This window comes from Mycetomoellerius zeteki, unplaced genomic scaffold (assembly GCF_001594055.1).
Source record: "Mycetomoellerius zeteki isolate Tzet28-1 unplaced genomic scaffold, Tzet1.0 scaffold35, whole genome shotgun sequence".
Lineage (NCBI taxonomy): Eukaryota > Metazoa > Arthropoda > Insecta > Hymenoptera > Formicidae > Mycetomoellerius > Mycetomoellerius zeteki.
In genome coordinates, this window is record NW_017257338.1 from 3693892 (window position 1) to 3715646 (window position 21755).

Genomic DNA, 21755 nt, shown 5'->3' on the forward strand with positions numbered 1-21755 from the left:
GGTCGGGATCGAAGGTTCGTTACGATTTGATCCCTAACCCGAATTCCAATGTCTGAACGACCCCAACCAATTTTTCACAGTGACCTTCGGTCAGTGATAGAGAAGCTGTGCAATGAAGTAGCACTTGTGGTAGAATTGAAAATGAAACTTCTGACTTCGTTCGAATACATCTTTAGAATAGAAAAGCAATATAATTTTAAAGTGTACTTAAACTCTGTCGCTATTGGATATTCAATATAAATGTCAAACATAAATAAATGAAGATTGCATATCCATATACATAAATACATTAAAATCAGAATTTCTTAAAATTAAACGCGTTTCAATATATAAGCTCCAATCATTATAATTGTATATCCACACTAAAAAAAGTTATTAAATTTTAATAAATATTTTTTAAATAGTATTAATTAAATACTTACTAAATGTAAACATGTATTTATTTGATACAATAACCATTAATTTGATTCAGATATCATTTTTTTATTAAGTAAATATTTGTTTACTATAAGTAAATGTTTAGTTAATACTATTTAAACAAATATTTATTAAAATTTAGTAAATTTTTTGTGTATTATTTAATATATGTATATCTAAAGTGCCGGAAAATATGACTATATCGCCGCTGCCATAGTGGAATCTATGTAAAGATACTAGACCGTTCGTAACTAATGCACTTCTATATGTGAAAGCTAATCTTAATGTTTCATCATATATCGATCCCTTGAGACCTCTTCTGTTTGCCTTCCTCTACACAATTTTCCGTCAGAAAGTGAAGGGTAACGATGCCATTGTGCATAAACAGTTTCGCGTTCATTGTCGTCCTGCAAGCTTTCTAGTTCGAGACGATTACGGCGCAAAAATGTAGGTGGCTATTTTCGCCTTTTTTCTCTTTCTTTCCGACAATCGTTTATATTTATTCTCTGTGCTTAACGTTGCTTCCGGCGCGCAATAACAACAAAGCAGACGGACGATAGCGAAGCTTAAGAATGACGTTATGGCAGCGGTGAGATAATAACGAGAACTGCAGTATAGTGTAGCGTAGTAAGTATACGGATGTTCTCAAAGAAATGCTACCGCGAGAGAGAAGACGCAAGAACTTTTTACGAGAGAAGAAAACTGAACTTTTATCTTTTTCTGGTTTTATCCTTCCGTCTGTTCGTACCTTCCTTAATTCTCGTCTCTCCTCAGGGATAAAGCGAAACGGAGGTTGCCGTGACCGTCATTAATAACTTTTAATATCGTTCGCAGCTCGGGAAAGTCATTCCCGGATATTTGTTCTACTACAATATTACTGGGTTAGCTAGCGCTATTTATTATGATTATTGCTGCCATGCTATTGTTAATAATCTTCTAATCCCACGATTAACGAGGAAATTGCTTACTTTATGGTTTATTTTGCGAAACAATAACATCTCGTCGCCTTTCGTTACATTGCGTAATTTCAATATCAAATTTTAGAGAGTAGCAAAATGAAAGTAAATGCGTATGAACAATTTTATTAATTTTATTAAAGTTATAAAAATAAATTAAGATCTTTTCGCTGTTAATACTTGTATGATTAAACAAATAAGATTGTCTTAGTAACTGTAAAAAATCTCATAATTTTATTTGTTTGTTAATTTTATTTCCTTTATGAGATATTGCCCAGCTTAAAAACGTACCAGATGTGTCTTGTCGTATTTCTTGTTTTGCTTTGTTTCTTATCTCTCCGCTTATTTTATGGCTATTGTTTCACACGCATCGCATTTACTCTAGTGTTATCCGAATTAACTAAAGTTACTAAACTTTGCAAAATTCTTGTTCCCATTGTGATTTTGATTTAAGAATAATTAATACCATATTATATTAATTATAGACTCAAAAAATTGATATTCATAATTGAATTAAAATCAAGCTAAGTAATTTATATTTTACGATCAATATTGTATTAAAAAGATTTTAATGAATCGGAAGTATCAATACATCAATAGTTTTATTAAAATCGGATTTTAAATTCTTCTATTTCAAAAATTCATAGTTATTTTAACTGCTGAAGGATGAATATAAATACGTAGATACATGTGTTGTGAGTATATCATCATTTCTCACTCTTCAAGAAAGTGCATTTTTTTTAAATGTGTGAATGGAAATCTAGTTTAATCTCTAAAGAGTTGCTTAGCGAAGAAATTGTGATCGGAGGGCTTTCTTGTAGAAGCACTGGTGGTCTTATTGCACTTCAGTGACAAAGAGCTCTAATTATTACTCAGCTGGACCCAGTAAGGTCACTTGTGGAAATTCGTCTCGCAAATCTTTCTCCTTTCATCGATTTTATTGACAGCGCTTCAATTCCTTTATCCTTCATCACTTGTTTTCATTCGAGATTTATACAATTCAAGCACGCTTGAACTTTTATTCTCTCCTCTGAAGACTCTTGTTGTTTGCAATTAAGTTCATTATTTTTTATTAATACCAGATATTTTTAAAATTATATATATAGCTTCTAAAAAATTGGCCAGAAAATGTTGTTTAATTATTTATATGAAAAATTATTATTATTATTTATTTATCTCTTTCTTTCATCAAGATACTTTTTTATTCTTAAATAAGATGATTGTTGTAACTATTTTGATGTTTTATATATATAATGTCTTACAATATATTTTACGTTTTGATATACCATACATTGTATTACGAATATATATCTACATGCAAAGTATGTCGGTATGTGCAGCACTGATTACTATACTTACTAAAATTATACGCTTCCAAATCTTAGTAAGCACTAAGAACGTACTTAAACACTTAAACGAAATATTAATTACAATAGTTACTAGTAAAGTTGCTTTTAATATGAATATACTGTTTAAGTGGAATTTTCAATTTTCAATTTGATAGAATATTGATTGAAAATTTATATTAAGTAAATACAATGAAGAGAATCACACTATCCTATTTAGAGTTAAACTCGAATAATTCAAATATGAATACATTTGAATAATCGAACAGCGTTATTTCATTCTCAAGAAGTTGATCGCTACAATGATTCGAATGTACATATTTTATTCACGACGCGACAAGTAATCCTAGGATCAGCAAATCCAAGGATTCAGAAACTCAATGATCCGGCGACCCGAGAACGTTTTATTTACCTCCATAGAACGGGATCTAAATTTCGCGTCCCGGTAACGGCACTAAAGTCACCCTTTTCCGTCGCAATGAAAAGGGATGGGGAATATTTTCGAGCCGGCTAACCATGAAACGAGATACGTGAAGAAGTTGACCCCGGCAGGTATATAGTGATCGATGAAGGTTCGAAGGATCCTCGAAGGTGGAAGTTACCACTTCGCGCGTGAGTGTCATTTTGTCGTTGGGTGCGTGTGAATGTACATGCGTACGCGAGGTCACGTGTATTCGTGTACTCTCTTGGTCGAGATGATCCTGGGGTCGAGAAGAAGACCTGCACTCCGAGTACTAGACGATGTTTTCCTTTCGAAGGAGTGTAGGAACTTTTACGTTGTTCTCCTCTGGGGATTTCCTCGGAAAGGGCATCTCCTTCGACAGATAAGCCTTCGGAAAGAATATATACCCACCACCATTCGAGCTAGGAGATGTCTATCCTTCGGACACACTCTGGCTCGCTCCTTCACGAAATGTATGTGAGTGGATGAAACGCGAAAACGACTCCACGTTTTCCGAAAATGCCGATAACAATACGTGTGTTTTTGATCTTATTGTATTTTTAAGGAAAGTTTTATACGCTAATCCTTATTCAAATTAAATATACACAGAATGCAGATAAGATTAGATTTAAATAAAAAATTAACGTAATACATTTTTTAATTAATCGAACGTGCCTTCTTCATAAATAAAAATGTGTTCTGACAATTATTTTAATATAAATATGAGAGGCAAGACGCGCGTAGAGAAAATTTTTATTAAATCCAACGTGATCGTTAATGTCAGTGGTAGTTTTTATATCTTCGGATCTTTGCCTCAGCAATTTGTTGGATGATTTTAACCGTCTGGAAACGATTGACATTTTCGAGTTGACGTCCGGTATTACGTCGAGAGAAATGAGAAGAGAACGTTCGGCGCGCATTCTTTCGAAAATAACGATAAAATGCGCACGCAAAAGCACGCTGGTATTATCGTGACAACGAAATCTCGTTAATTTCGTAGCAATCGTCGTCGTTGTCGTTGTCGTCATTTCACGCAGAGGGAACTTTTCCACGCTCGGTTCGCGAATAATATTCGCGGAAACTGACGTAGAAATCCGAATACGTGCTGCGCAGAAACGCTTGTCGAATAAAATATATATCTTTACAGTCGAAATCCTCAAAGAAATATTTTATAACATCTCCGTGCACGCCCGCCGGAAACCCGGAAATATTCAACCGTGCTCCACCGCAGCGAATCCTATACTCCGTATCTCTTTCTCTCGGTTTTCGATTATCCGCGCAATTGCCACAAAGGATCGTCTCCGGTCTCGACGGTTGAGGAGCATTATCCCTTCAGCGATTACGAGGTGGATCGATGATTCGACGTAGTTACAGAAACGTGCGAATGCAACCATCGATCTTCTCCTCGAACTACAGAATGCAAGCGTATATATTTGTTGTAATGGTAAAATTAAACTTGCATGAAATTGCACAATGACAATCGTACATGAAAGTTGTCAAAGATATACAATTACTAAAGATTTATTGTGTTAAAAGTAGTGGAACAATTGAACGATATTGTTGCATCAAAGACATCTCGTATACTTCAATTACTTTAAATTGTAATAGAACTTTTATAAATTAAAATGCGCGCGCGCGCTTATTCTTTTGGACGGAACAACTTCGCCGCAAGAACAATAATGAATCGGGAGAAATGCAACGAGGAAACGATAAGTTTCCTTAAGGAAACGACGACACTCCTTCCGAGCAAGCAAAAGCCACCAAAATTTATTGTGAACACAAACTTGCTTTATATATACATATATATCGATCCTGTTCTATTTTATTCTACCTTAACTGAAAATTAAAGTAGTTTCTAAGACCTTGATACAACCAACTAAATCATTTCATAAACTCTTAAGAATTCTACATTAAGTAAAAAAGGATTCAAGAACTGTTAATTTCATACAAAATTAAATTCGTTTTGTTATGATATTTATTTTATGTTATTACTGCGTAGCATCGTGATAGCCTTACTTAAGAATAAAAGATCGAACAAAGCTGCGGTAATATTGCAGTCGTAAAGAAACTAAAGCGCTGTATGCCGCACCATTGAATTTTTAATTAAATCTATTCAGAATCGCTTCTTATTTCAGGTCGAAATGGGAACGTGCTGGTTCGTAGTGTGGGTGCTTTTCGTCTGTTTTATTGGAGATGCGCGGCCGCAATACAGGGATAAAAATATAAGTAAGTATCCATACCGAAATTTTTGAAGCCTAGTTTTCGAAATGTTGCAATATCGTAAACGCTATTCCTAAAATATTGAAAAAAAAGTTTTTTTAATATTAAACCTTACATTTCTTGAAATGATGGAAACTCTTTATATATTTTATAATACTCTCACAACAAATCTATGGAAATACTTGCAGAAGAAATATTCCGTGATCCAACTAATCGTTAAATCGTACTTTTTTAGACGAATATATTGATCATGTGCTATAGACTAGTAATTCGTCTTACTTCAACCTTAATGAACTGTTTTAATCGTGAAAGCAAATCCTGATCCACGATTGTCTGGCTACACAATGATAGATTATCTTTCACGCTCCGAGAAATGACGTCACTGTAGGGACTAAGTGCTCGATAAATTACCTTTGCTCGGGCTTTAACATGTCCATCCGTTTTACGTAACCATCATCGGAATAGCGTGCTCAAACGTTTCACTCGTTGTCGCGATAAATTAAATGGTTAATTGTAGAGAAGAACGATGAGAACGCAAGCAATTATGCGGCTTGATAAACGCATACCACCCGAAAATAACACGTTTACATTTAAACCGACAAATCGGTGAATATTAAATTCGTGAAATCGTATGTATCCACGTATGTATCGCATAATTACTTTTTTAACTTCGATTCAACTTGTCAACGAACAGCAAGTGTCGTTTTATGATTTAGTCGCATTTCGCAGTTGTTGACGTTAAAAGTAAAATAACACGCATGTTGAAAGACTAATTATTTGCGAGACAATTTGCTATTTCAAACTAATTATGTACTAACTATAATACAATGTATAAAAGTAATCCATTTTATAAAATGTTTTTGATATCTCATTCTACAAAATAAAGTGCAACAGCAGAAGAAAATCAATGCTTCTCTTATTCTTTTATTTTCTTCTGTATTATATTTTGCAGAAAAAGATATTAAAAAATATATTATAAGGTTTCTAACTTTATTTAGAAAATTTAATAATGTTTAAATATTAATTATGCAAGAAAGAGGGTCGAGGTAATATAACAATTATAATTATTACAATTATTATATTACATTTTTATTATTCTTATAATGATTTTCTTTTGGAAAAAAAATGCATCATATTAATAACATTTAATTAAATTAAAATAAGTAATGATTATAATTAATCGTTGATGAAAAAATGATCGATATAGCCTTATCATAACGAATCAAAAAGTAACGAATTTTATTAAAATAATTATGCCTTTCTTTATTGACGTGATGCTCGACCTAAATTTTAGCGAAACTGTTAAAATATACAAAAATTTTACAGCCATCATGAATATAAATTTTGTAATACATTTCTCTCTTTTTTTAAAAGTATTGCATTTATCAAAATTACATGAGACATTACTACACTAACTTTATAGCTAGGTTCTTTTTATTAATTTTTCGATAATTAAGTAGAATAAACAGTGTAATCAGTAAAGCGTACTTAACAAGGGAAGTTTCACAACTGTCCGGAATCGATTTGATTCTCCATGAAATATGTTGTTAAACACGAAAATCTAAGAGACACGTATAAAAAAATACGTGTCTAGATTTTCGTGTTTAACAACATATTTCATGGAGATTCAAATCGATTCCGGACAGTTGTGAAACTTCCCTTGTTAGTCTGCTTCTAATAAGGAGATTCGTTTTTTCATAATTAATTATACTCCAGTTCCTTTTTTTATTTATATGGAATAAGATATTATCAATGTCTTGGTAGTTAGTCTAATTTTAATCTTGTAGTTAATCTTGTTTTCTTGTACTTTGCGCAGAATTATGTGCAGAAGTTAATAAAACAGCGTATCTTTGTTGAAAATCTCGATTATGTTTCACGATATCTACCTAATCTTATTTCTAGACTAGAAAAATTTACTGTTTATTGCGACAGAGCAGATGATGGCGGAAAAATTAAATCTACATCTTCACTTCGCTTGTTCTTTGAAAATCTTCAATTTGTTTGAGAACTATTTCATGGAATTGCGAAAGATGCAGAGTCTTAACGCTTTCTCCTTCCGGAGCGCACAGTTTTCCGCAGGATTAAATCCTTGGAACCGACGCGAAGTTAATTAGACCTACGTGTTGCCCCTCACCGATAAGGACTGCAACATTCTCTTCTCCTCTTACTCACTCCCTTTTGTTTTTCTCTTTGCCTCCTTTGCGATTTATATCTACAACCAAAATAAAAGATAAGTCTCTAAAATTATATTATAATTTTTTATTCAATTTTTAGAATGTACTCATACATAATTATTCATCAAATATTTATCTATAAAAGAACTAATTATAACAGTTATTTATATAAAATGTGTAAACTAAAAGATATTTTTAAAATATTTTTTTAAAAGAAGAAAGAATGAAAAATTAAGAAAAAAGTAATTATTCGTAAAAAATAATAACAGTTTTATGACATATGATTTGAAAAGCAATCGAGAAATAATATAAAAAAAGTTACAAGTAACGATTAAAACTTGAATTTCTTTAAATATTTTATTTTGACAGCTATGTTATTTTTCATCTTAATTTTACTGATTATTTTACAACGGCATTAATTTAAATTTTATAATATTGTGCAGCAAATAAAAACTATGTACCATGTACACGTTAAATATAATCATTAAGAATACGTAGGACGAAAAAATCACTTGTGTTCGAATTGAGACGCGATCGATTCTCGTACTTGTTCGCCTCTCACCTATGAACTACAAAGTTCGTCTCTGAGACGGGCTATTATAGAGACTATAATATCATGTCTCGTGAGTGGTTTCCACATAAAATTTTTGCAGCTCGAGCGATCGCGAAATAGATACAGCGCATACACAGACATTCTATCCGCTCGATAAACTCAAAGGCAACGAAATCGAGAAGCCTTGGAATTCGAGAGAGTACCAACGAATGATGTTCCTCGAGATTGGGAAGCAGATTGGAAACCGAGATCCGAGATATAACAGCCATGATATAAGGGATTTCGGGTCGTCACTAATCCATCGGATCTGATGAAGAAGATGATTAAAAGATCGAATTAAATGAGAATATCACGCGCAAGAGATTTTAGGATGAATATCTTTGCTGTGAAAAATCCCCGGAAGATCCCTCGCGGCCAATATTTTATTCATTCACCGAATTATGGAAATCTCTTATAAGATACCTGACTTGCTTTAACATTAACGATTAAAAGTGAGACGTATTCTTATATCCAGTTAAGAACGTATTATTTTATTATATATTCGTAGATTTCTATTAAAAATTTTTGGGCATTTGAAGTTAAAAATTAATTCTCTTTCTCTAAACAAAAAGAAATTGACTTTACAAGTTCCAATTAGGTAATTTCAGTAAATATTAATAATATTACTTTGGAAAAAGCTTAAATTGCAAAGAATATTCTCATAATTTTGTCATCAAATTTTAATTTAAAAAACCAATGGATCAAAAATGAATAAAAAATCGTTGAATCTTAAATTATAGTCAAATTAATTTCTGTAACATGTACTGTAACTTATTAAATTGCAAGATATTGTAAAACATATACCAGCGATGCTAAATACAGTGATTGGAGATCGAGAATGCTGCAGCTAAAAAGCTTTCTTCGCGAAGAGAGCTTCGAAGCTTGTTAGACTCGTCTAGAAGCACATAATAGGCAATCAGTGTTGGGCAGATGTAATTAAAGCGGAATCGAAATCAGGATTTTCCCTTAGCGAAACGGGAGTAGGACGTTGTCGTTGGAAAATTGGTACCTAATTGATATTCCATTAGGAAATTGAAAATCCTATTTTAATTGAAACCAGTGACACCTAATGAAAATTGAAATTTTCATTTTATCTACTAACATATGATGGTAATATCATTGAACTATAGCTTCCGCCCTGTTAATAAGGTCCGTAATAATGTAAAAGTGATAAAATTTCATAATCGTAATGGATATAATCCGGGACATCGCTGTGATTTATGTACGCGAGTAAACGAATCCATTGTCAACATATGTACGACCAAACTTCGTTTACAGCGTTCAATAGGTAATTAAACCGACGTATTTAACGTGAGCAACGTCGGACAATACTCGTGTCTGTCCTCTTTCCAAATTCGTTTAGCAAACGAATCGCGAGCGCAATGATTGCTGGTGCATTGCGCGTACTGATCACGATTTCATCGCGCCGTTCCCACTCGTCGATTAAGCGTTTTGTTTAAACGAAGGTCGTATCATCTGGAAAATCGCCATCGTTGTTGGTCACCTTGTACGTGCAATAACAATAAAATAAAATGAAATAAAATCACTGCGTTTGATTTATTTGATTTATATCTGCGGAAATATACAATAAAAAGTTTTCGGAATACAATCACATGGAAATTAATTAAATTATTAAATGTACTTAAAATCTCCGATTTCCGGAAAAATTAATATCAAATTTCCCCTGTTGTAAAGTATCTGCATATATGAGAGATTTTAGATTACTTATTATATGAAAAGCTGCAGATTATTGTTGCATTTGTGAAGATTGTTTGTAAACGTTGCTGTTGCCGTTAACGACGCTGAAAGTACTAATCTGCATGTAACCGTGAGTCAGGCTTAGCACGTAACGCTCAGCTTTAGATAAGATTTCAGAGCGAATCGGATTTATACTCGAGCGTTTATGACACGCCAACATCGCAATCCATGATCGACCGTTCGAATCTATTTCGAGGTATGATTTACGTTACCACGTACCTCGTACACGCGCGCCGTCCGTCCTCCCTTTAACGCCGCACGCCACGTTGCTCTCCCTTCACCCTTGTTCCCATTTGAACGAAAAAAGGACCATTGTCCTCCCGATGCAGTGCCTGCTGTATTGTATGCGAATATCGCGTAGCCACGATACCTCGATGATTTTGCACTCCGCGCTTTAGTCGCCGAACCCCGCCTGTTCGTTCCGCATTGTCTGTCGGTTAGATTGTCACTACTCGCGTTTTCAAAGATCCTTGACTTTATATTTTGACAAGAAAAAGTCATAAAAAATCATGGCTAAAAGTAAACTTACAATTGAAATGAAAGAGAGAGAGAGAAATATTGCTATTTATTATTAAATACTCTAGGATGAGGTTCCTCTTAAACGCTAAGACATAATATATACAAGATTATAATATAATTGTTATGAAAGAGAGAGAGAGAGAGAGAGAGAGAGAAAGAGAGAGAGAGAGAGAGAAAGGGATTCTCTAAAATTAAACACAAATATTTTGATTCGGTAGAGAATGATTCTTTCAGTTGATATTTTAGAAGATATTTTGTAATAAAAAGATAAATTATTAGAGATATTCATCCCATCTTCAGTTCAAAATTGTGATAAATATTACATTTTAACGTCAAATATAGCAAATCAAATGTAAAATGATTCAGATAACATACATTGGCTGAGTTCGGAAATGTCGCCCGGATGCCTCCGAAAGCATGCCTCGGAAGCATCCGAGCGACGTTTCAGAACGCAGCCATTATACATTAAAATGAAGCAACCATGTGCAATTAACAATAAATTTCTATTGCTGAAATTAATAAAAGGTTTCGCAGTATTTTTCTTATACAATTTGGTAATATAATGTATGGACGAATGAAAGGCGAACCGAGCCAAGAGAGAACTCATTACTCTCATAATATAATATTGAAATTGCATGCTATTCAGATAACTAACAATTTCCACCGGGGAGTTGCAGGAAATCGCAATCGAGCGACGCGCCAACCTTCACATTGGTCACAATGGGTTTATTTGAACGAGCACAGCGATTTAAATGAAACTTTCGCATACGTATACTTTTTCTGTACACCATCAATTTGCAATGCGGGCAATAAAAGCGGAAGGAGGTCACCCGGATCGGTCTACGCGGAAAAGTTTAACCTACGAAATATCCGGGAGCCAAACGGGCCAATTGGAAACCGGAACTTCGGATAATTGCGTCGGTAGGATTGAGGGAAAGTTTGCCGATTTTCCCAAAATGATTGGACGTGTTTATTACCGTGATCTCCGACGCGATCTTTGTCGTATTATGTGCTTTGTTTGCAACGTAAGAATAGCTAATTTATACAGTAGATAATTTATACAGAGAAATCAATATAGGAAACTACTTTAATTTTTGCCTCAGCGAATTTTACCTCCTAATTAAAAACTTTTTAATATTCATTAATACAGCACAAATATTGATATAAAAATTTATAATTTATTTCAAAAATATTTAATATCAAAGTATTGTTAAATACTATTTTCATATTTGGATATAAAAACAAAATCCTTGTATATTTTTATCTGCTTTTAAAAAATCTGAATAATATCTACAATTCAACTACATTATTTGAGTTAGCGAAACGTAACAACACTGTCACACATTACATAATAGTATATTTTTTCATAGCAATCCGCGTCAACACATCGGTGTGCATTAACGAAAAATTATTACCATAAAAGCTACATCCGCCATAACAGAACGATGGTTCGCAATGTGATACGATATATAAAAAGTAAAAGCAGGTAGATATAAAAACAGGAGCAGAGTTGATTTACGATCAGCACACTGATTTATATTTATCAAACCGGAAATAACGCGTGATTTTTCGAAGTGACTCTATTCTTTTTCAGATTATTAGTGAATGTTCTGCCCTCCATTCTTCTGTTTTCTTCAATATTTAGGTATTGTCTGTTGCACTTAATAAAAGCGCTTAATTTAATTGCTTGTGTGAGGTATTTTCTCGTTATACAGTTGAAAAATTTGTGTTAAACTTAACACATTCCATATCCCAAATCGTCCATCAAAATTTTTCTGTTAATTTAAAATGAGATAAAAATATTAAAAAGTAACATAAATATTATATAAAAAATTAATATAAAAAACGTAACATTGACAATTTGGAAACAAGTTCAGAAAACATATTTTTTCTTCAGTAAAATTAGCATTTACAATATGTTAAATTAAAAAAAAAAACATGCATATTTTATTCATTTATATTAGAATTTATGTTTCTAAATACATTGTTTTTATGTTATTCGTTCATTTACTTATAAATTATTAATATTAAAAAATGTGTGTGTGAAACATCAATTTAATACAAAATATGTAAATAACACAATAATAATACTTGAATATGTTAAGAATTTAATACAAAAATTTTAACAAGGACTGATTTTAACATAAATACAAAATGTTTTTTCACCATGTAGAGATCTCTCTTTTACAATTTTCGCATTGCAATATTTAATTATTTGACTAGTTGAATATAGAGGTAACATCGAAATATGGAGCGCACGTTTTTGCAATTCTTTCTGCTCAACTATAATCTACCTTCACAATACAGCGCATTGCAGTGTAGCTTTATTATCACTAAGATACTATATTTTCTGTAAATTCGATGTACGCGTTGAGCATATCGAGATGTACTGCGAGAAAGCGATGACCACAATTTTATAATATTCCCATATTTTCTACACGGTAGATAGAAAATATTAGAAATGTGTTATTATTACTAGATTAAAATACGTAGTGATATGTGATATTACTTTTTTTATATCACTGCGTGTAATTAATAAATTTTAACGGTTGTTATGAAATGTCACAAAAATCTATTTTGCAAAATAATAATAGAAATTTATAGAGTATTTTAAATGTATCGAATAAAATTTTCAAATTTATCAAAATAGAACAATTTTCAAAGAATAATAAAAATATTCGGATGTGTGAATGTGTGTTTGGCAATGTAGTGTGATAATATTCATATTGCAATCTAGCGATACTGACAAGCAGTTCTTTGAAACGTTCCACGATAGTCATAGCTTCGTCCCGTGTGGTAACATATTTCGCGCATAATATGACGCTACATTACATGAAGTGACGTGGATTACACGAACTTACACAGTCTTGGGAGACGCTTCGTATTTTAGGTAGTTTGGAGCCACGAAGTTACCCGTGAGGATTATCTCATCACGAAGCTTTCAAACAAAATTATGCGACTTTCTGCAACACACTCTCGATATTATTTTTGTCAAGTTCTTTATTCTACTTACTGAACAGTTAACATCATGTCATATTAATTAAAGAGCAATTCAGTAATTAATGTAGCAATTACTATATTCTAATCCCTTGTTTTATTATGCCATTTTATAAACGTCTCATATAACAAATTAAGAATTAATTTCTAATTAATTTTTTTATGTTCCTTATTTTTCAATTTAATTAATCCATATTTTCACATTCGATAAAAAATAAATATGATAAATTTATTATTGACAAAATAAACCTTAATTTAACGCTGTGTTTTTTAATAGACTATTACTTGATTTTATATTCTGCTAATAAATTAAATTAAATTAAATATTAACACAAATGTTACTTTATTTTTCCTTTGATTGATTTATTTTGTATTTTATTGATTTATTTAGTAATGCAAGTTATAAAATAATTACAGGCATTTATAAACTTGCCAATGATGGAACTTTCGGAGACGTGAGCTTTATCTTGTGAAACTTTCAAGAGATCTCAGCAAGGCGCCATAACTTTCTATACAATTTCGGAACCATTAGAACAACGTCACACATCTCACGAGTACACACGCATAGTATGTACTCCGCCCGCAGTTCAAACATTTACATTGCGAACACTATCGTAATTCGCTGCGAGGTTTGCAGACTTTAAGAATGGCGACCGACGGTTGCGGTCATGTGATATCGCGTTACCTTCTCGAAGATTGAAAATTGAATTTTTACTGGAAGCTAAACATTTGATGTGCTCGGAACGTACCAACATCTCACATGAATAAATCATCTACCAGATTCGTGATTGTCATTAATGTTTCATGGAGATTTTATAGAAGCGAATATTTCTGAAATCACCAAATACGTCGTCGAATGTGATGCATGTTTTATTTGATTTCGTGCATTCATACGTGATATTACATCATCAAGAGATTTATTTAATCATACTAAAAATATCTCGGATTACAAGCTTACTTGTTAAAAACGTTACTCGTTGATAAAACGTTGCAACGATTATAAAAATTTCTCATTTTTATTGAAATTTTTGAAATAATAATTTAAACGGCTTAAAAGACAAATAATTTCTGACGCATGTCCAAAAATTTTACTTATATAAATATATTATTTGGCAGTATTTGAATAAAAACATCAAATTGTATAAATAAATTATTGGCTCTTAAACCATTTAATAAAAATATATACATATATAATATATATATATTCATTTAGTTTTTAAAAATTATTGGATTATTTAAATTAATATTCTCTTCTATTTTTGTAATAATTGTAAGATAGTACGTATACCTACTATCTTCATTGTAATTACATGATACATTTGATAAAACTTAGTTGCCTAATTGCCGCTGCGAAAACAGTAGTTTTCATTGAATTAATAAAGTTTCGGAGATAGAGTTCGCCTATCATCACACGTGTAACACGGTCTTTAAAATTAAACATGTTACGATGCAGGGAATGAGCTTTTCACGACTCGTCGAGCTCATTAAACTCGAGCGAAACTGGGTATAAATACGAAGAAAGCCTCGCTACTTCACTCCACAACATTTCAAAATACTAAAATGTCTCGTTAAACAACTTCCACTGCATACGCGTTTATACATATTTACAGACGCAGGAATAGTCCGATGCTAATTTGGACCAAAATTTTTTTTCTTTATGTCGCGCTTTACGAATGAAGATAACATCCAAATATGTGTGTAAAAGTATCTCTGATGTGTCGTACTTACTCTTGTATTCGTAATCATTTGACAGATATAACGTGGTATACGGTCAGTTAATTTCGAATATCGTGAATTTTTATTCTTCGTGAAAATATAACCGCATAATACTCTCTTATTCCTTTTGTTTTCTTGCAACAATGTTTACAATGTTAACATTAAAACGACTGATGGTGCCGTTTTATTGATTCCATTAATCATTTCAACTTTTTTCTTTCTTGTATTAAATATTCAGTGCAGGATATTAAAAACATATAAATATAAACAATTCTAATATTAAATATCAAAATAACTCTTTCCTAACCGAAAACAAGGTAGGAAATTACTTAATTGGCACCTTTGGCAGTTCTAATAAAATATTATCGGTTCTTCTAATGTTAACAGAGAATAAAATTCTTAAAAACTTTTACCTGATTTGTCACGAAAAGAATAATTTATTTATAAACATAATTAAAAATTGTGTAAAAGAAAGATAGAAATGATGTATTACTTCTTTCCTTTTAAAATAGATATAATACTATTTAGTTAATAGTAAAAAATGTTATAGGATAATTTAAAAAATTTATTTCAATTTTGTTACAAAAAATTAACTATGTAATTATCTATAACTGATAGATAGTTTCCAATGGCTATTAAAATTAAATCCCCAAGATAAAAGAAATAAATACAAAAAAGTATTGCTTCCTTAATTAATAAAAATTTATTGTTCTTTCAAATCTGATAATTTTAAAATGAAAAGAAAAGCTGTATACAATATATCGACTGTAGAATAAAATTCTGCAGTCTTCTGATATCTTCTGATATCTTCTGATATCTTTATTTTTACTTCTTTCTTTCTCACTATATTTTTCTTTTTCATTTTACGCGTTGTTTCATACGAAAAGTTTATGTATCTTTTATCACATCACAAGCATTGAAAGTTCCTACAAATATCTGTTTATAATATTATCTGTTTATTTAAGTAATATTATTTTCATTTATTTAAATGTGTATACGTAGTATAAACAAATACAAATTGTTTATAAGAATATATGCAAAGTATGTTTATTTATATATAATTATAACATAAAAATTTGTTATATACTAATAAAATTAATAAGCTCGTAAATTCTATACGTTTTAATCGGTAAAAAATAAAGTAGTTGGTAATAGATGTTGCAAAAATACTTTTTTGCCAAACAACGCAATTTCATCTGTCAAAAGTGATAAACTACCACGTACTAGTATACCATAATAACTTATGCCGTACATATATTTCGTAAGGTTCAATTTTTTCATTTCGCTTCTAATTATAGAGATAATTTCCGATTCGTTATCGATGGTTTTTCTTTCTACTCCCCGTTCCATATCTTTCCAATTCGAAATCTCTTCACGGAGAAGCTCCTCAACCGTTTCCCATTACCGTGGAAACAAGCTGCCAATTAGGAAATGTGTTCGAATGGTTGCGTCTATCGAGTACCACATTACGCAACAATATTGGATATTCGAAAAATATTCGGTAAAAAGGAATCAATTTAATAGAATGCTAACAAACTGTCCTATAATATAATTTTTATCTCCATTTCTTAAGTAAAATCTTATAAAACAAATAATTGTCATGAGTAAAATTTGATAAGATGATGAAAGAATAGAAAGAAACAATAATAGCAAAATTAAATTCTTTTATTTAAAAGAATACGAAAAATTGTAATTTTGAAAAAATAAATTTTAATGAATTCCCTTTTTAAATATCTATCTTTATGAAACTTTAGAAAATAAATTATTATTTTGATATTTGAGATTATGATAGTTTTGCTTAATTACATCTCTAAAAATAATTAACAAGTCATTGCTTATTGCAAAATTTTGTCTATTAATACGATTTAGGTCTTTTAACATACTTTGCACATATAATTTATTTTCATTTATTAAGTTTTTAAGAGATGTAAAAATGAAAGGTAACGTAGGAGCGGAAAATCCGATAGAAAAAATTTTATGCGTGTGGTTAGATAAAGCAAGGGGGAACATATACACACTCGCAAGCGCACGTAAGCTCATTCTTATTTCCGGTAAGATTCGCCACGCTTTATTTGCAAAATGAAAATGGAGCCGGGAGTAATTTGCGTTTGAATGACCGCCTTTAATATGCCTTATTCATTTTCTCTATTCATGTCTGACATTTCGTTCAACCTTTTTACCAACTGTACTTTTTCCATAAAGCCGATCGGTTGACAGAATAATCCGAACTCATATAAATTTCTTTATGGCTTCTTCTCATTCTTTTATTAATTATTTTTTATTTAATGAGAACGCTTTGTTTTTAAAAGATAAATTATTAAAGTAGAAAATGTAGAAATTATATGGGCAGAATAACATTAATAATAGAATCGAGTATTTTATGTTGTTCGAATGACTCTCCACGATTTGTCAAGCTAAATCTATGTAAATATAAAAAACACGAGGAAAGCGGCGTTATTCCGAAAATTAATTATAATCGGATATCGGGATTGCAATAATTATAAATGATAAAAATTGAATAATACCATTGCATAGAGTTTATGCGCTTTGTAGTTGTATTTACCAATTTGTGATCTCTAGCTCTTAGATTTTTATAGCTACTAACTTTATTATTATATCATATAATTTTATTTAATTTTTTATGTATTATACTTTAATAATAAGCTGATATTGTAATTAGTTGATTAAAAATAAGAAATTTTGACGTTGAGCGTAAATTTAAATAAACAAAATTATTAATTTATCAACAAATATAAATGGATAACATCAGAGTGAAGCTAACACATTACAAGAATAAAATAAAATTAATAATTTAATTGACTCTCTCTCTCTCTCTCTCATTTCTCTTTTTTATTAAATAAATTATTTGGAATAAGCTATGTAAAATGTCTGTCTTTCTAATTATACAATATATACCAAAAATATCTAAGAATTCCTTTTTTGCAATTTAAATATGACAAAAAAGCCCAGCACAGAACTCAAACTTTAAAGAATATTAATTTTATTAGATATTTAAATGAAATAATTTTGTTTTTGCGAAAATCATTCATGCTTATTTATCGAGTTTACTTTACTCGTCAAATCATGCCAAATATTTTATGAATATTTCGTGCGTACAGTTTCATATACCATGCATTGCATATTGCAAATCCATTCGATTATATATTAACTCTAATCTATGTTCTATATCCCATCCATTTAAAATAATGCATCTATGAAATGTTACATGTATTATCTTTATGCTATTAAAATTGAATATGTGCGTACATACATCATATACTTTGTATGTGAACGTATACATTACAGTAATTTTATATTATGTGTATCACATACAATTTTCACAGATCGATTACTTAAAATTAAAATGAAGTATGATTTATCACTCACCGATATGATGCGCAGCGGCGGAATTGAACTATGTTGAAATAAGACGATCTATAAAATACAAGTAAGTATATATTTAATTTGTAGCAACGTCTTCAAAATAATTAATATCTTCATAAAACAGTTATTGCGCGCACGTAAAGTAATTGAATATAAGCAATTAATTTCACGAGCAACAAAGAATGTAATAAATAAATTACTCACGTCATGGCTGCTCCGCCGTCACACGATGCCTCTCTCAGGCGTCCTTTTCCTCTCAGAAGATTCCTTCGTTGCACGCACACACACAAATATACATATAAAACACTCGCGAAAACACGATTAATTACGATTACGTGCGATATTAATATCACGGTATTAATTATAACCATCGCGCGACTTTTTATGACACTCCCGGCGTAAACGATGCTATTTTAACATACAACGAAATAACGCAACAAAAATTACATTCGTACGAAGCTGTAATTCGCTCGATGTATCTCGCAAATTAACATAATGGACAAATGTTAAACGACATAAAGTTTTTTAATGAATTATAAAAAAATATTTTATGATTCACACAACTCCACGCGAGTATTAAAATACGAAAAAAAAAAAATCCATGATACCGTAATAATTTATATAATTTCCGTCTATCAGTTTGATTTCTATTTTAGATTAATAAACTGTTCGAGATAACAGATTTTCTCGCTAAATAATAAATGCTTGTTTTGCTATGCTTATAAATCATTCATTTGCTTCGTCAATTCAGGAAAATTGTACGCGAGAGGTTAAGTGTATCTCGTGAATTCGTTTCCTACTGTTCGATCATGTCCGATCAACATATATGAAGCAATTTGCGGTACTACCTGCTTTGTTTGTCGACGTGTGAATAACAAGAAAACGACTTTCGATGTAAACAATGACGCGCGCTGTACGTTGTAAAAAACAGTGCGTGCGAAATAATGACGCCGCGAAATACGAGCTAACTGTCGGCTTGTTTCGTTCCTTGCGCTTGAAGCGACTTGAAGTTGGTTATCGATATGCTTGATACGTCACGCGCGAGTTTCACGTTACTCGAATCAGGTCTAATGCTAGATTCACACTGCATCCGATTTTCGTCGTACGACGAAAATCGAATGCAGTGTGAATCCAGCATAACAGTTTATGTATTGCTCTATGCTTCACACAGTTCTATGTTTCACAAAACGGAGTAAAGTTCACCAATGTTAAATATATTCGTATCGAATATCATTATTGGCCGTACATCTCACGAAAAAACAGTGCGTTTAGTATTAATTATATTACGTATTTCCTGAGTTTAACTAGTAATTGTGAATGTGACTACGTTTACACTGGTAAAACAAGTATGGATGGGGTTCCAGGGTCCCGAGTGTGTAGGGCTAAATTGCAAAGGCGGTAAGTGAATTCGTTTTACAGTTTTTCAAATGCTTCGATAAATAGCAGCCGCTTACAAGTCTTTAATTAACTAACCGTGTGAGACGTGTAATTATCAGCACTAACCCAGTGAGAAATGACAATGGAATCGACGTCGATTTGACGTCGATTCGATGATTTCGATGTCGAATCGACATCGATTCGACATCGATTCCATTGTCATTTCTCGCTGGATAACAATCGCATTCGACGTGTTCTAATATCGGTCGCGATTTGAGACATAATACACACAACAGCTCGCGCTGCTGCTTGCTCACTTGAGCTTCGTCGCACGCATGGCAGTGACGTAAACTGTAAACAATAGCACGCCCGCGGCGTCGTACGCGTCAAGCTCAAGACACAATGCAAGACACAGGGAATAGCGATAGCGATAGAAATAACATGATTTCAACCTATCAGAAATAGGATATATCGGAATACACAGTTTCTGATAGGTTGAAATCGTGTTATTCCTATCGTTATCACTATTCCCTCACATTGTGTCTTGGGCTTCACATGTAACGGCCGGCGCGTGTGTACAATTGCCACCGCCAATTGTAAATAGAATCGCCAGATTTGGTTCATTAGTACCTAATTCGAGGGGGTAACCACTTATTGTAATCGTGGGACAGAGTCCTCGAAATCATAAAATTTATATGAAATCTCTATGCATAATCCGATAATTACATATAAAACCATGAGAAACCATTGTATAATATTAAATAAAATCGTATATTTTACCAAATTACTTCATATATAGTGAAAAAAATTATTTGTAATCAGATAAAATCATATGAAATCATGTAATCTGTGGGACAATATTTCAGCTAGTGGTTACCCCCTCGACCTAATTGGTATGTTTCTAACAATGGCTACGTTTACACCGTACATTTAGGTGTATATTCTTGTTTATCCTGTAGGTTAAACAAAGACACCTATCGTATAGGTCGCGGACTAAGCGCACGGTATAAACGTAGCCCAAGGGGTAACCACTAGCTGAAATATTGTCCCATAGATTACATGATTTCATATGATTTTATCTGATTACAAATAATTTTTTTCACTATATATGAAGTAATTTGGTAAAATATACGATTTTATTTAATATTATACAATGATTTCTCGTGGTTGCATATGTAATTGTCGGATTATACATAGAGATTGCACATAAATTTTATAATGATTTCGAGGCCTCTGTCCCACGATTACATTAAGTGGTTACCCCCTCGACGTAGCCTATATTGGCGCGGAAAAGGCAGCAAGCAAATGAAAGAGATAAAGAAAATTTTTTTGGTTATGTCAACTAATTGGGTACATTCAGAACGATAATCGCTCATTGAGCGTTCGGTGAACTCTTTCATCTGATTAGTCTATATTTTAGGATCTAATGGAATATGCCGATCAGATGAAAAAGCTCACTGAGCGCTCAGTGAGCGGTTGTCGTTCTGAATGCACCCATTGTAAACAAGCATTTGTTTGTTACTTTTCAAAATAATCGTTGATAAATGTGCGATACGTTACGAAATCCCGTGCATTGCTCATTATAATAATTCACTTAAGTACAGTGATCTGTACATTATTTTGTGAAAGCGTAAATGTAAAAACGGAAGAATTTAATTTTACTGTCAATGCATAATTCATCTTTTCATTACAATGTTTCACAAGGTTCGAGTTAAAAGTGTAAAACTGAAAATGAGATCATAATCGTGTAAAACTGTCTTTTATTGTTCGAAATGCGAGGCTTTTGAAGCATAATAACAAAATTTGTACAAAAAGATAAAAATTTTTATTGTTTAAAATTTGGATACTTATTATTGA

At 31.8% G+C, this 21755-nt stretch overlaps 1 protein-coding gene across 1 annotated transcript in view; it reads left to right on the forward strand.

Annotated features, from left to right (window-relative positions):
• Positions 1-21755, forward strand: part of LOC108725663 (low affinity immunoglobulin epsilon Fc receptor) — a 105667-nt gene that overhangs the window by 24408 nt on the left and 59504 nt on the right. Inside the window, exon 3 of the mRNA XM_018452847.1 lies at positions 5297-5387. Coding sequence (XP_018308349.1) covers positions 5303-5387 — 85 coding nt within the window. The 5' untranslated portion in view covers positions 5297-5302. The remainder of the gene's footprint in view (positions 1-5296; positions 5388-21755) is intronic.